We start from the raw sequence: 17,084 nt of genomic DNA, 5'->3' as shown, positions 1-17,084 counted from the left end.
TAAAGTCAGCGGTACAGTTTGTGGTTGTTATCAGATCGTAAACATGGTTTGACAAGGTTTGCATCACAGCTAGAGAACGTCAAATCACAACATCTATTTTATCTCATAAATCACTGCTTTCACACACACACACACACACACACACACACACACACACACACTCACACACACACACACACACACACACACACACACACACACACACACACACACACACACACCCTAACCTCAGCCGTCTCACAACATTCCTGAACCTTATCATCGATGTGACATAATCTCTTTTGTATCGGACCTATTTCCTGCCCGTCACTGAACATCTTTTTTTTTTTTCTCTCGCCAGTGGGGTCGCAAAGGCCCGTGTGATGGCGTACTTTGGTGAAGGGACAGGGCCGATCCACGTGGACAATGTGAAGTGCAGCGGCGAGGAGAGATCATTGGCCGACTGCATCAAACAGACACCGGGCACGCACAACTGCCGCCACAGTGAGGACGCTGGGGTCATCTGTGACTACGGCGAATTTCAGCCCAGCTACAAAGAGGTGAAAGGTCAGTTGGTTATCAGGGCTGGGTTTTTTTCTTTTTTTTTTTTTTTTGGCTTTTCAAGTTAATGCTTTAAGGAGGTGATATTTTTTGCTGTCACTGGGTGAAAATCCCATAATAACCTTTCAGCATTTTGGAATTTAACCCTTTCATGCACACTGGTCACTGCAGTGGACAGATATTCTACAGCTGTTCTCTTGTATATTCATGGATTTTGTTGTTCTTTTCGTTGTTGTTGTTGTTGTTGTTGTTTTTACACATATCTTTATTAAAGATTTAAGACACTACATATCTTTTCTGGCATGAATTGGTAACATTATGTAGATCTCTCCTGAGCATAAACCCCCAGAATCACAAGCCCTCCCCATAGTTTTCACACAATTTATCAGTAAATACATATTTCTATGTGTCAAAAAGTAAACGTGTGGTGTCCAGCTGAGTGGACATTTTTGCAACTTCATAAAAAATAGGTTCATAAGAATTTTTTTTTTTTCATTATTATTTTTTTTATGTATTTTTAAAATTTTTTAAATTATTATTGTTATTTTTAAAATTATTATTACTTATTTTTCAGAAGAAAATTTTTAATCGCATTGTTTTTTTTCATGCCTAAAGAGGAATAAAAACACTCAGGAAAAAAATTTGATTAAGGTTCTCATAATTCGTGCAGGAAAGGGTTAAAGGAGTGATATTTTGCTTTTTTTTCAATGGAATTTTGCATTTTAAAACATTTCCCTGTGGTCTACATAAACTGTAAATGCTATGCTTGGGTCTGAATTCTTCATTAATTTAACTCCACAGGTCCATTTTCAACCCTATTTCTGAGTAATGACACCAGAAAGGTCGTTTTGAGCACTGGCCCTTTAAATGCACAGAAGCCACTTCAGCCCCCCCCCCTCCAGGTTGTTGGCTGTGCTGTTCTGTCCCATTCAACCAACAACTGAACATTTTAGGTGATCGGTTTGAAGTTTGGACATGTTTTCAGTATGGACTACAACCGCTGCTGATGACAAACAAGTATGGCGTACTTGGAGAAATGTTCATCAGAAGTCTTGACCTTTTATGTGCAAATATTGTGAAGTAACTAGTTATAGACGTAACAAATTAAGCAGGAATTAAAACAGGTTGTAGAAATCCACTTGATTTTTGCCGGAATTAATAAAAAGCTGGTGACACGGTGGTGCAGTGGTTGGCACTCGTGCCTCACAGCAAGAAGGTCCTGGGTTCGATTCCAGCACCAGTTGACGGGGGGTGGGACCTTTCTGTGTGGAGTTTCCATGTTCTCCCCGTGTCTGCGTGGGTTCTCCAGCTTCCTCCCACCATCCAAAGACATGCACTAATAGGTTAATGGGTTTGTCTAAATTGCCCATAGGTGTGAATGTGAGAGTGATTGTTTGTCTCTATATGTTCAGCCCTGCGATGAACTGGCGAAATGTCCAGGGTGTACACCGCCTTCGCCCATAAGTAGCTGGGATAGGCTCCAAGCCTGTGACCCTAGTGAGGATAAAGTGGGTTCAGATAATGAATGAATGAATGAATGAATGAATATAAAGATAGCTTTGCTCTTGGGTTCAAATTCAAACTTATTGAACTATTACGGTCCCCAAATAGACAAATAAATGACGCAAAGACTAATAAAAGTGGGTTTAGCAAAATATGACCCCTTTAAGTGATCTGAGAGGAAGTGCTATGCTATTTTCAGCATTTAGAAAATATTACTAGTGACAGAAGATTTTAGCTGATCACAGGTCTTTTCATAGAGAGGTTATCGGGTTATTTTCGGCTCCATCACAGATTTTATGGCTTGTCACAGCAGCAGCATGGCAGCTCATATAACTATGATACTGTGGCTTCACTTTTCCATAGCAGTATGAAACAGTGTTCCATTGTTCGTCTTTATATTCATGCCCTGACCACTCTAATAAGGATATTTTTATAAAAAGCTATTTTCGCCATTTGTTTGTTATTAGCTTATGCTGACTTAAGCATATTCTTTACATGATATACACTATAAGGACATAAACATTAAGACACATCTATAGCTAATAAGTCTTCCCATTCCCATTGATACACTATTGCCCATAAAGTTGGAATCATTTTATTTTCAGACACATTCCTCTTTTTATTGCTATTAAAACACATCAATAATTACTTTTAACGTTTACATACTGAGTCACAGCTATAAATCACATTGTTACAGTCATTGAAAGAGAAGAGGTAAACAATATTTTATTCTAACTTTATGGGAAACAGTTTATTATCATGATACAAATGTACATGTCATGATAATTGTCAAATTTAGAAGAAGAAGATATTTCTTCTAGAAAGAGACTTGAAGAATCCAGGTTTAAAATGATTATTTATGGCCAGAACATGATGAATATTTTCAGAACCTTTGAGCTACAACACTGTAAACAATTATAATGATTAAAAAAATCAAGACTGAGTAAAATTAACTAAAAACAAACACATTTTGTAAGTGTGCATGAGAATATAAGCAATATTAAATCTTAAGATGAGTAATTCATCACAATCACAATGTAAAATTCTAAATCATTTTCATTTTGTGTCCCACATCCTGTTAACAATTAAACACCTGCGTCCCAGTTGTGAATATTCATACAGTGAATATTTTGTTCCAACTCAAGTACATGTATCCATCTCTCAAATATGTCCATGTTGACTGTGATCAACTTCAGGTCATAAACTAATTTATAGATCTGTATATCCTATATATCTGCCATGATTTTTGTTTGAGCCACAAACATATAGTTGTATGTTCATTAGCAACATTAAGTACCGTTGTTTTCTGTTCGCAGGACACACACAAACCAGAGTTTTAGTGACTTCAACCACTGTTTACATATGATTGAGATGGCCAGACATTGAGAAAAAGGTTCATTTTTCATAATATCCATATTAGTGCAGACTCACATCAGTTTTTACTTAGGAGAGAAACAAGAAGAAGAAGAATGGGCATTTTTAGAACCTGATGATTTCTGAATACTGAAGCTTTGTGCTCTAAAAAGAATCAGGACTCCTGTGATTTATTTGGTGCACTAAACTACAGTGTGTAGAAAACGCTTCCACAATGTCAAATAAACTGAAAAACTAATGAGAAACAAACCAGTCATTCAGGGCACAAGAGTGTGGCTGAAAGCAGAGACGACTTCAGTGTGTGTATACATACATCCAGATGGTAAAATGAACAAAGGTATGTTATTGCTTCACCCTGTCTGTCACACATCAGGGCAGACTGGGATCTGTTACCTGCACATGTGCTATAGCACTAACTCTACCATTTCTCTTTTACACATACTGTTGAAGTCAACCCTTCAGTGTGATAGATGACATTCTCTGAGAAAGCAATTAACCTACAGTGTGTTTATAGATTTTAGGAGCCCACACATGCACACCAACAGAATATGAAAATGATCCCTGATTTATTGATTTATTGAAGAACATGCTTCAAGAAAGATGAATTCCACACTCACTGAAATTATTTTCTTTCATCTAAATATTTAATAAGAGCAACATCTGACCACAAATGTATGGTTTAAGAGTCATCACCCTCCAACCCGCTGTCACACACGCACAGAAACACACACCTAATGCTTTCTCTTTTGTCTCTGTCAGATCCTGTCAGCTCAATTTGCGGTCTGCGGCTCATACACACTCGCCAGCGACGAATCATAGGAGGAGAAAACTCTCTGAGGTAAGCCTAGACAGGACAGGAGGGATTAATAACAGCACAGAGAAAGCCTGTCGGGGGCCATATAGAATAAAGAATACTGGACATGTTTTTTAGTCAACAAGTCATAAATGGAAAGCAGCTGATCTCAGGTCAGAGGAAAAGGAGTTTGTATGTTAATGCAAACATCAGACACATACTGTACGTGGGTAAGTGAAAGCATGCGAGTGGGAAAGTCCGTGTGTAATTTAGAATGATTTACATTAAAGAAAAAAAGGATTCTTGGCTGGAGTTAAACATGGAAATCCTGTGGCTGTGGCTTTTTCTTTCTCAATCAACTTGAAGAAAAGCAGCGTGCAGTACAGTATGTCCGTACTGATATGAATCCAATTGTGGGAAAGTGTATCTGCAGAATGTGTGTGTGTGCGTGTGTGTGTGTGTGTGTGAATGTTTAGATGGTATCTCACAGGTTTACACTTATCTGGTTCATTCAGTTCACATTTGCTGTATTTTTCTTCCCTCCAACAACATAAACAAACATAAATCATATTTGGATAGCGTTTACTCACTGCTGTGATGGCTGCATTTTTTCTGTTTATCAAAATGGCATAACAAGCTGACTTTATAATTTAAAGCAGTGTTATTACCCCGCCCCCAAAGGGGAGGCAAGGGGTATTGTTGTTGGTTCTGTTTGCTTCTTTGTTTCTTTGATTGTTAACACTCTAGCAGCAAAACTATTGGTTGAATTCATACCAAACTGGGTTTATAGATTGCCAGTGACCCAGAATAGATCTGTTTACATTTTGGGAACAGAAGGTCAATGCTCAAATTTTTTATGAATTTTTAAAATCTTCCCATTTGCTTATGATGGGCGAAATATGTGCAAGGGGCGGGTTTTATTGTGCACCACTTGTTTTATTTTTTTGCATTTTGCAGATGACATCACATATGTTAACCCTCAAAGACCTCAAAAGAATATATTGGAATAATTCAGGAAAAATGCAGTTTCTCAGGTTTTCAACATCATCAGATGTGACTCTGTAGCCAATGTGGAAACACCATAATTTTCTGCACGATTGATTCACCAGTAAAACCCAAATGACAGCGGGTTGTAGATGATTGATTTTATGTTCAGTTAATAATACACTGTACTGTGCAAAAATCTTAGACTCCCTTTAGATTTGTTGTTTTTGCAGGATTAACATACACACATAAAAAATATGTGTATATGTGTAGATTAAAGAGACTATTCAGTGTGACCTCTGACCCCTTGACAAGAAGCAGCACAAACATCTGACATGTTGAATGAAACCTGGAATAAAAAATAAACATAGTTATGCAAAAAATGTCATATTGTGTGAACAAAAGGGTTAAAGACATGTTAAGTGCAAAGGGGGGGGGGGGGGGGGGGGGGGGGTCACACTAAATACTTAAATACTACCACCTCAGTTTATAGAAGCTGTTTTTATCCTTGAAACCTTTCTTTTTCCTGCTGTACATGCTTCCCACATATCCAGATTGGATCTTAATGCAGAGACTTAGAAATGCACATGTGAGGACATTAGAACTTTATGAAACCAACAGTCATAATGTTGGCCTCAGAGTTTTGCACACTATTGTATTTTGCTGTAAAAGTCCCTTTATCTTCACTTTTCTCAGTTTTGATATAATAATCTTTGAATTTACTATGAGCTGTTGTGAACATCTACAGCTGGGGTGACCAACCCTGGTCCTCGAGAACTACTATCCTGCATGTTTTAGATGTATCCCTCTTCCAACACACCTGATTCAAATGATAAGCCTATCATCGAGCTCTGCAGAAGCCTGATAACGACCGTCAGGTGTGTTGGAAGAGGGAAACATCTAACACATGCAGGATAGTAGCTCTCGACGACCAGGGTTAGTCACCCCTGATCTACAGGATCAGTAAATCAAATATGTAGGCATAGGAAAATACCTGCTTTTTACTGAAAATGTAAAATGCAGAGGATACTATTATAATAAGTGTTCAGAGAACGCAAACCTCCGCCAAGCACCCCGAACGGTGTGCATGTGTGGATCAGCTATTTCTTTTTAGATTAAACAGTTTCAAGGTTGTTCCATACAGCAGAAAAATTGCGGTCAAACATGGACTTAAATTCCATTCGATATTTGTTGAGTTATAATGAAAAATGTGTCGTAAATGGGATTTTCAATGTTAAATTGAAATGTCCACAGTGTCCACATTCCATAGTCGATGTGTACAATTTTGTGCCAGATACAAGATATTGTTATAAGTTACGGGTGTGTCAATTTGGAGGCTAATTGGAGTCATTTTGAATTTTTGAAGAATTTTCGAAAATTACTCAATGATGAGCAATAGGAAAATTTGACATTTTGTGACCTTGCTGTGACCTTGAACTTTGGCCTACTTGGCCCAAAATTTAATGGGTTCATCCAAGGGCCTAGGCCTATCTGTAGGTAAAATTTGGTAAAGATGGTTGTAATAGTTTTCCCGTAAAGTTGCTAACAAACAAACAAACAAACAAACACACAAAGCAAAGTAATCACAATACCTCCTGGTGGAAGTAACAAGTGGTGCCAGGCACAATAAACCCCACCCCTCGCATGTATTGTAGCTTATTTTGGCATCGATCCACCTGATGTCATCATGTCTATGCATGTGCTGATGTCAGCATATCAATTTTACCCATTATAAGTAAAAGTGAGGAAAAAAAGATGTGAAAAATTCATAGAAATTTGAACTTTGACCTACTTTTCCCAAAATGTAATCAGATCTATTCTGGGTCAGTGGCAATCTATAAACCAGATTTGGTATGAATTCAACTAATAGTTTTGCTGCTAGAGTGTTAAGAAAGAAAGAAAGAAAGAAACAAACAAACAAACTGAACCAAAAACAATACCCTTTACCTCCTCTTTGGGGGGCGGGGTAATAAATAGCGATAAATCACTTAGGAAATATTGAATGTAATCCCTGTAAAAGTAGCTCTAGGTCTTTAAGGGTTAAAATAAATCCACCTCATGTGGATTCTGTGTTGGTGTTTACATTTTACCAAAGTGCACACTTCATGACTGCGTGTGTGTTTTGTATATCTGTGTTTATGTGCGTGGTTGGATGTGTGTTTATATCTGCAGGGGTGGCTGGCCGTGGCAGGCTGCGATCCGTTTGCGAGGGTCTAGGGGAGACGGGAGGCTGGTTTGTGGAGCAACTCTAATTGATACCTGCTGGGTCCTCACTTCAGCACACTGCTTCAAAAGGTCAAACACACAACTCCTGCCAAAGAACTCACATGCACAGACACACTCTTTGTATTCACATTTTCTGCACTTAATGGAGTTTTGACAGTTTGCTGATGGACTTGTAAGGGGACCTGTCCATAGATGTGTTTATTTAGGATGTTAAAGCTGCAGTGCTTGGTATTTTCCCCCATCATTATCTTCATGCATATTATATTTCAAACACTCTGATGGTTTCTATCAATTTCTGGAGATTCTGTTTTAAGGTCACCAGCTGATAAGCCGGGAGCTATTGTGGAGACGTTGTGTCTGGTGTTGTCTTTGTTGTCGTCGTCTTCGTCATTATCCTCATCCTCATCGCTAACAATTTCTTCAAACATCATTTCTCCGACAAAACCTTAGGTCGAACTCATTTAAAATGTTATATGTAGCTTCCTTGGGACAATGACATAAGAAGTTTGTTCACAGTTTTGAGAAAATCAGTTTTTTGCATTTTATTTTATTTTATTTTATTTTATAAGCCATATTTTGATGGCTTATAGCATGGAAATGGTTAGAAATATCACTACACTTACTATTGAGCACTGATAGGAAGTCATATTTGGACTTGGATTTAATTTGTTGAGTTATCCTCAAGTGAAAGTACCACCACCATTAAGACCAAGGGACTCTAATATAGCAGCAGAAACTGACACCCTCACAAATTCAAGTTGCTATTGATTCTGTTATTGATTCAGGTCCATTGGTCCTATTTTTCTACCCTGTGACAGACTTAGGGCAGGTGTTTTCAGACAGGTAGGGGGTTAAATATGTGACTATGTTACATCACTGTTAATTTCCTCAGACTCTTCTGCTCTATTTTTTGGCTCAACACAGAAGCTTTGAAAAGTGTCGTCTCTATTCCACAGCGATGTCAAGTCATCTATATTTATATTTGTTCTCTTCATTTGGAGAGGGGGCAGCTGTACAGGGATAGTGTGTGTTACTCCTCTGATTTTGGCCTTACATATTTTGTTCAAGGCTTGAACTGAGTCTCAGTTATAACCTCCATAAAACTTATTTACCCCAGTTATATTCTGGTCTGACACAGTGATTGGAGTTCATATGAGGAACAATGTGTTGCGTTGTGGTTTGGCTGTGGTTGTGGTTCAGGTGGCAGGGGGAGAGCCAGAATTATTTCATCTCAGCTTCATCCGGTTTCGGGGCCTCCACATGGCGCCACCAACTTCAGTCAGTCACCTAATGCATACAGCAGGGACGGTTCGAACACTAAAGGAGATGCATTGAGCAGAAAGAGGTTTAGCACATTTTTGATGAGCTGAGAAGTCTACGGGTTGTGACGACAATAACTGCAATGTCTGCATTTGACATTTATACATTATATGTTAGATCGCAGGTCTGTGTTTGAGGAATGATATCTTTTGATTTTGTTACTAGGCATTAGATCCAAGGTTTGGGTTTGGTTGGAAAACTAGAACTCTGTACTAGACTCAGCTTTACCACAATAAATCCTCATGTTCCAACATGAAATAGTAGAAGGAATCATTCAGGAAATCTTTCCCAGTGCCATTTTCTGAGCCACTCCAAGGCTTTTTTTTTTTACTTTTTTTTTTTTTTTTTACAGTAAATGCCAGACATACTGTACACTCAAAACAGACAACTCCACACTGTGATGCTGTAGCTCTTGTCTTTGGAATTAGCTGCAGGCACTGCCCTTAGCATTTTACATGTATAAACCTATAAATATATAACAAAAGACAGGTTTAATTTTCTCTAGTTTTCCACAGGATATTTGTCATCTTTGACATTGTAAACAGACAAAAAAGATCATACTCTAACATTTTTGTTTCCTATCAGATCAAATATCAGTCTGCAAGGTCTTAAAAAACCATTTGGTGAATGTATGCCAAAGCACCCAGACCAAGAGAGGGACTTGCGACTTCACAGAGTCACATTTCCTATTTGGTAACCAAAACATGATGGCTCAGACACAAAAAACACACACTAATAAACAAATACACACTGATTTGCTCATGTAGTTTCACAAAACATGGAAGATAAATTTCTCCACCTGCATGCAAATAACTCACACCTATATTCTATTTTTTACCCAGGCGTAGATCATTTTACTATGAAATGTAATGTAAGGGCTATACATTTTAACACGATCATATTTCCTGATCCCTGTTACCATTTACCAGTAGTAGTATTCATAAAACTTGACCTGAGGTCAGTGATCACATGCAGTCAACATATTAAACTATTTATACCCTGTAGCTGTACAACTGGGGGCTTGCCATCAGTAACACAACTCCAGCACATTTCAAATGCTTGAAGCAACAACATCAGTGTGTGTTGTTGGCAGAAATCACATGTTTAATTCATGATCTGTTTGAATCATGTAGTTGTGTCTTTATCCTTGGTCTGATTCTTTTCACTTTGTACAAACCATGTAAGTCAGTGTTGGTCTGTATATGTGCTTTTGTCTGTTGGATTTGTATGTTGGGTACTCAGTCTGACCGGTCAGCAGTGTCACTGCTCTACCGGGAACCCCAGAGCATTCCCAAGTCAAGAGATCTTTCCGGAAACATTCTACCAGTTGAAACTGGACACAGGGTCTTGGCTCAGTCTCCTTATTTTACCCCCTGCTCGTCCTCCACTCGCCTCCTTCTTCTTTCATTCTGTCTTTGTCCTTGATTTATCTCTCTCCCTTTTCTCTGAGGCCATATTTCCCCACCATGTGAATGGAAAGTGTATAAAACTTTTCACTCAATGCTATGACTCATATAAATAGATAGAGTCCAAGATTTATTGTTATCCGTCCTTCCTGCACTTGTTGTTTATCGAAGTTTTCATTTGCTCATCCCTCTAAGTATACACTGTGTTTCTTGTAAATCAATAGACTGTACAAACTCAGAGCATGATGTCAGGAACAATAACAAAAGAAAAGCTGCATAGTTACATAGTCTGTGACTTTCTAACTAGAGAACATCATATTTAAATAAAGGCAAAGCAAGGCAGGTTTATTTATATAGTACAATTCATGTACAAGACAATTCAGTGCTTTACATAAAATGTGAAAAGCATTACAGCAGAGTGCAATAAAAACTATAGGCATAAAAAGAAAAAAACAAATAAACAGATAAACAGATAAAAACTTTAAGCTTAAAAGAAACAGTGCCGGTCTGAACTTCTGAATAAGAACTCTATTCAAACGCAGCTGAGAACTGGTGGGTCTTTAAATAAACAACAAAGTATATTAAATAAAGAAAAATGAGTATTAATTAGATTGTAACTCAAAAGCACTGCAGAAGTATATTGTATTTAAGCTTTCATAATGAATTATGACAACAATGTTATGTGATCAAGGAAACTGAAACAATCACTCAACCCTGCATGAAGATCTTAAGCTGCTTCTTGTGAATATAATCAAAGCTAATGTATTTCTGCAGGAAAGTCATATTATTGCTGCATGTATCGACATTTGCACTTGTTCATTCTCATACACACTCGTCTATTGCCTTCTCTCAGTCCATCATCTTTTCTTAAACAGGTACGGAAACAGCACTAAGGAGTATAAAGTACGAGTTGGCGACTACCACTCCCTCGTCCCAGAGGAATATGAAGAGGAATATGGTGTTGACCAGATTGTCGTCCATCCAAACTACCACCCCCACAGCAATGACTATGACCTGGCCTTGGTTCGTCTGTCCCCAGGAGCGGTGGGCCAGACGCCGGGCCAGTGCGTGTCATTCAGCCGTCATGTTCTTCCTGCGTGTCTACCCTACAGGAAGGAGAGAGTGCTCAAACAAGCCAGCAACTGTCACATCACAGGCTGGGGCGACACAGGTGAGTGTGTATGTGAGATAATGTAAAGAAGGGAACTATAGAACCAGTATGGCAGCATTGTTTTTCTCACAAGTAACTGATCTTTAAAGCTTTCGGCAAACCGAATAAACCCATCTACAGTCATCAGTCTGAAGCTGACTTAGAGCTGAAAAATGATTAAATAAAAAACAACCAAAAAAAACCCCAATGTTAATTAAGTCCATTACATTAGACTTCTCACAAAAGATTTCTCCAAGTTTAACAGTTGACAGTTGGTTAATATGTTAAGCTAAGCAGTAGCAGGAAGCGGTTGTTACATCCTGAATGAAGTGAGTGATTCTGACATGATCATACCTGTTTCTGTTCACCTAAAGCTCATAAACATAGACGAAGGTTTAATTTTAAACAGTAAAGGGTTCGGACTAATGTAAAGCAAATGTGTATTTCTGTTGTGGGTGTCAGAATGTGGAATTCTTTGGCAATGGAAGAGAAGAGCTGTACAAATATTTTTCAGTTTAAGAGGTTGTATATGGAGACAATAGAGAAGCTTTAATGAAATAATGTTACTTATGGATTTTGGATTTGTTTTATTTTCATTGACTATCATGTAAACTGTTTGAATGAATGAATGAATGAATTTATTTTTGGTTTTACATCAATCTTTGCACTTAGTACATTAATTGTAATAAATATAAAAAACAAAAAGGAATAGGATAGAAGCAAAAGCTTATTTTTTGCCTATCCTTTTCACCTAATACACTGCATACATCAACTTAAATGTGTTCAGCATCGAGCATTCACATCATAATAAAAAATTTTAAAAAATCAACAACAACAAAAACATATCTACCACCTCAATTCAATATTTCTAGATAATTTTAAACTTAAGGCACTTTTTTTTTTTTTTTTTACTTCGCCAAAGGAGTGAATAACTTAAATGCATCATAAGGTCCATTCCATAATTTCACACTCACATTCCCAGTCCATCTAGACTTCACATTTGTCCTCACTTTAGTCCACTCACAAATTTAAAATTATAATTACTCTCTTAATTCCAAGAAACCACATATGGTATTTGAGATTTTACTATTTGTATGCCTCATTTTCTATATACCTATTTAGAAACAATTTTTTATTCCTCTTTTTAAATATATTTATGTTTGTACTTTCCTTTATCTCCTGCTCTAGATTGTTCCACAGTCACTCCACAGCTTGTTATGCACATACTTTTCATGGTTGTTTTTACTTTATGTTTTTTAAAAATTTAGCTCTCCCCTAAGATTGTAGATGGTAGTTTACTGTAATAGCTGTAATGTCAACGTATCTGATGTAAGCAGATGTTTCAAGAAAGGGGCAGGTTTTATAAGTTTTCTTCATCCTGCTTCTTTCCAATCATTTAGATTGGAATGAATAAATAAAATGAAATGAAATATCAGTCCGATAAGTGGACATAATACGCTTGTTACCAGTGTGAATATTTCCCATCTGTAGATATGGTAAATTAACTTGCACTTACATAGCACCTCTTTACATTTATGGTACTCAAAGCACTTTACGATGTGTCACACCCACCCATTTTTTTGGACAAAAAAAACACCCACACATTCTTCAGTCACTGGGAGCAACTTTGAGTTCAGTGCCTTGCTCAGGGACAGTTCAATATGGTGACAGCAGTCAGGGATTGAACCAATAACCTTCTGGTTAGTGTACAACACAGGTGTCAAACATGCGGCCCGAGGGCCAAATCTGGCCCGCTAAAGGTTCCATTCCGGCCTGCGGGATGAAAGTGCAAACATTGACCTGAACAGTCCAGGTTGTCCACATCACTTTGGTTCAGGTTCCACATACAGACCAATGTGATCTACAGTAAAAATAGTAACACAATAACCCATAAATAATGACAACGACAAATTTTCTTATTGAAAAATTATGTGGAAAAAATATAAGTGAAAAAAATAACATTACACAGTGAAAATACTTACATTTACAAAACTATTCTTTCACAATAAAATGCAAATAAATACATAAATAAAAACAAAGATGAACTTCCTGAAATGTGCAATTTAAACAATATTCTGCCTGTTATTAAATGTTATTGGGCGTTTATGGATCCACTGTGATCTGTAGTTGTGTTAATAATAAGAGATGGAATATTGTAGAAATTGTTCAAATTTTAGTTCCAAACTCCAAAATTTTAACAATATTCTGCCTGTTACCAAATGTTTATGGAACACTGTGTGTAATGCACATGTATAAATAATAAGTCGAGGCATAATATTGTTAAAATTGCACTAACTTTTCAAATGAAATTTCATTTTTTTCAAGTAATTCACATCTTTTTTGTTAAATGTAAATATTTTCATAATTTAATTGGGGTTTTTTTTGTACTAAAACAAAAAGAAAAACTTGGATTTGTCATTATTTATAGGTTATTAAATCATTATTTCACTGGTCTGGCCCAAGATCAAATTGGGCTAAATATGGCCCCTGAACCAAAATGAGTTTGACATCCCTGGTGTACAACATGCTCTGCCAACTGTCCATATAGCAATGTTTGTCATGAGTAATAGGAAAATTATTGTGCAACCGACATCTAAGTGGGTGTGCAGTAAAAGGTGTGGTAGTGTGAAACAGTAAGATGAACAAACAATACAGCTACACACACACTCACACACATTATTACTACAGGACAAGAGTAATTGTGGCATCAGCTGCAAGCCAAATTAAGCATAGGCGTATCCCAGAGTTGTAATCGCACTCGCCTGATTGTGATTCACCTACTGTATCTGGTTCTACACGTGTCTGCGTACCCTTCCACACATCTGTAAATTATCTGTAAATTACACACTGATGTTATTAATTCTAGCAGATTACTCACACAGGACTACAGATGGTCACAACACACGCTTAGGCAAAAATATGCTCTCCCTAGTAAGTCGCACTTTAGTCTTTAGGGTCCGATCAAGCGAAAATGAACATCAACATGAAAAAGTAAATCTGCTCACATCATTTATCAAGTGGGCTTATATTTTAGTTAAAGAGTTCTATTTTATGGAACTGTTACCCTTTTTAAAATATCCCTTACACGGTACAGGAGAAGTTCCGAACCTTCTGCTAGGCTGCATTAAATTAACAAAAAGACATGCATAAGACTGTCTATGACTATGAGAAATTAAAATTCTGAATGATGACGTTTGTTTTCAAGTTTTCATACACTGCTCACATTTAAAAAGACTATCCGAGAACTGTTACTGAGAATGACTCTTTATTTGTAATTTACCTGTGTCAGTATGGACCACCACAAGCTCTAAGTAACACTGTGTTAGTGTTAAATACATTCAATAAATCATTGTGAATATATCTGACTTGTTTTAAAAAATAAGTCAACATTTTGGGTGATGCATACAGTAGTAAAGAGTCGTCCACTTGTTACTATGGCAACCTGTCCATGTGTTACCACATTCTCATGTCAATAAAACAGAGACTTTTCAATATTTTACTCCAAAATGTATTTTCAGCTTAGTTGAACATAATATCTAAAAGGTTTTGTCCTACTTGATATCATTTTCTGTCAAGAAACGCATGTTTTGAATGTTTGTGTAAAGCTTTAAAAATTGATGTTTGTTTCAAGTCTGTGTGTTACCGAGCAGTAATTTAACAGTTTTCACCTACAAATTTTATTATACATAATGGTAAAGTGCTCATAAATACTTACTCAAATATAATAATAATAATAATAATAATAATAATAATAATAATAATAATAATAATAATAAGACATTTTATTTGTATAGCACTTTTCATAGAACTCAAAGACACTTTACATACAGAAGATAAAAGCAGAAACCAAACACATTAAAAACAGATTAAAAAAAAAAAAAAAGGTGCAAAAGGCAGGTATACGAATATAAAACAATTTTTTTTTTCTTTTTTAACTTTATTTTTATTGTTTATTTTATGTACATTACAAAACAAGACAAACATGGGGGACATATTGGATACATCGACTATAATAAACCTCGTGACTAACAATTGTTTTTAGTAGTGTAGACGTTGAAGTGAAAATTGTCCATTTCTTCCATTCATCATGACACTGTTCTTCTTCAGTCCTCAGTCTATGGGTCAGAATCTCCATCTCAAATATTCCATTCACAGTTTGTATCCAGTCGTTAGTTGTAGGTGGTTCTAATCTGCATCATTTTTTTGGTAATAGCCTTTTTAAATATAAAACAATTAAATTAAACATTAAAATTAAACATTAAAAGCAATCTTAAATAAATGAGTTTTTAAAAATATGTGTAATACATGCATAGAAGTTACTCTGCTTACATGACAGAGACTGTTGAACACCAAATGTGTCCACAGTTCCATAAAATAGAGGTCTTTAGCTAAAAACTGAGCCCACTTCTTAAATGATGTGCGCAAATTTAATGTTTTCATGTTGATGTTCACTTTCACTTGATCACAAACATTTCACAAACTCATCCCTAACCTGTGGCAGACCTGTTTTGGCCCACGGGCCACATGTTTAACACCCTTGATTTATAGAAAGTGATGCTCACACACATTCTTCCCCCTCCTTCTCAGGACGTTCATACTCCAAGACCCTCCAACAGGCCCCTCTCTCCCTCCTACCCCGTCGTCATTGCCAGCAGCATTTCCATGGCGCTTTCACCAGCCGCATGCTCTGCGCAGGCAGCATCCAGTCCGACAAGCGTGTGGACAGTTGCCGTGGCGACAGTGGCGGTCCCTTGGTGTGCGAGAGACCAGGAGGGGGTTGGGTGGTTTACGGGGTCACGTCCTGGGGTCTTGCCTGTAGGACGCAGCAGTCTCCGGGCGTCTACACCAAAGTGTCCGCTTTTAGCTCCTGGATTCACAAGGTGATGGAACGCAGTGACAGAAAAGAGAGGAGGCGATGAAAAGTGGTAAAAGAACCTAAATGATGGACCTCCGGAGAAGAAAGAATGACTCTTGACTCTAAATGTCAGGTGAGGACTGAGCCAACAGTTTTAAGCTGAATCTCAAATGGAGAGGAGTAAGCCACGCTGGACTTGTTCTCCTGGACTTTATCCATTTTTGAGGACAGGAAGACATGCATCTTTATCTCCATTAGCACTTATTTTATTAATTTAAAATCTTCATGATCTGTTTGTGAACCATATTCAAGAATTAACTTCTTTTCCTTGTGTCTTGTGACATCGCTCACTGCAGTCAAATGTCTTTTTTTTTTTTTTAAATTGTTTTTTAAATTCTTGTTTGTTTTCAATGCTTGCTTGTGTTATAAATTCATATTGTAATTTATGAATGAAATATTTGAGAGAGCATGATGTTGAAGGGACCACAGTGTATAATTAAACATAAAGCAAAAGTGCATGCACAGTAAATGATGGCATGCTCCTGTGTTTATCTTCCAAGTTATTTGGACGTTTGCCAAAGTCCAAAATGTGGTTTAACCTCATTTCAGTGTGGTTTGTGCAAAAAGTACGATTTCAGGTCTTAAGTACCACTCAGGCGTTTGTCAGTATTTGCTGCAGGATGGAAGGGACAAAAGTCTTCCTGAATCAAAGCACATGACAGTACTTTTTGTTTAGTGACTTGTCATAGATCAGCATTTTAAGCCATGTTCTTTTGTCTTAATGTGATAGGTCAGTGTTGTCCATTTGTGGAGCACAAAGGGGAGACAATCTGATACACTTGAATAAAAACAGACACTTCACTGCCATCTTCTTTGGTTTTATTGATTGTGTGTTAAGTTTCAATGTACTGTAAATTTTTTTATAAACTTGTT

At 37.1% G+C, this 17,084-nt stretch overlaps 1 protein-coding gene across 1 annotated transcript in view; it reads left to right on the top strand.

The window, feature by feature from the left end:
* Positions 1-17,084, top strand: part of prss12 (serine protease 12) — a 36,853-nt gene extending 19,769 nt beyond the window's left edge. The window contains exons 9-13 of the mRNA XM_030143940.1: positions 341-546; positions 4,177-4,255; positions 7,367-7,489; positions 11,022-11,317; positions 15,884-17,084. Coding sequence (XP_029999800.1) covers positions 341-546; positions 4,177-4,255; positions 7,367-7,489; positions 11,022-11,317; positions 15,884-16,215 — 1,036 coding nt within the window. The 3' untranslated portion in view covers positions 16,216-17,084. The remainder of the gene's footprint in view (positions 1-340; positions 547-4,176; positions 4,256-7,366; positions 7,490-11,021; positions 11,318-15,883) is intronic.

Source organism: Sphaeramia orbicularis, chromosome 1 (assembly GCF_902148855.1).
Source record: "Sphaeramia orbicularis chromosome 1, fSphaOr1.1, whole genome shotgun sequence".
In the NCBI taxonomy this organism is placed as follows: domain Eukaryota; kingdom Metazoa; phylum Chordata; class Actinopteri; order Kurtiformes; family Apogonidae; genus Sphaeramia; species Sphaeramia orbicularis.
This window is presented reverse-complemented; position numbering and strand designations above follow the sequence as displayed.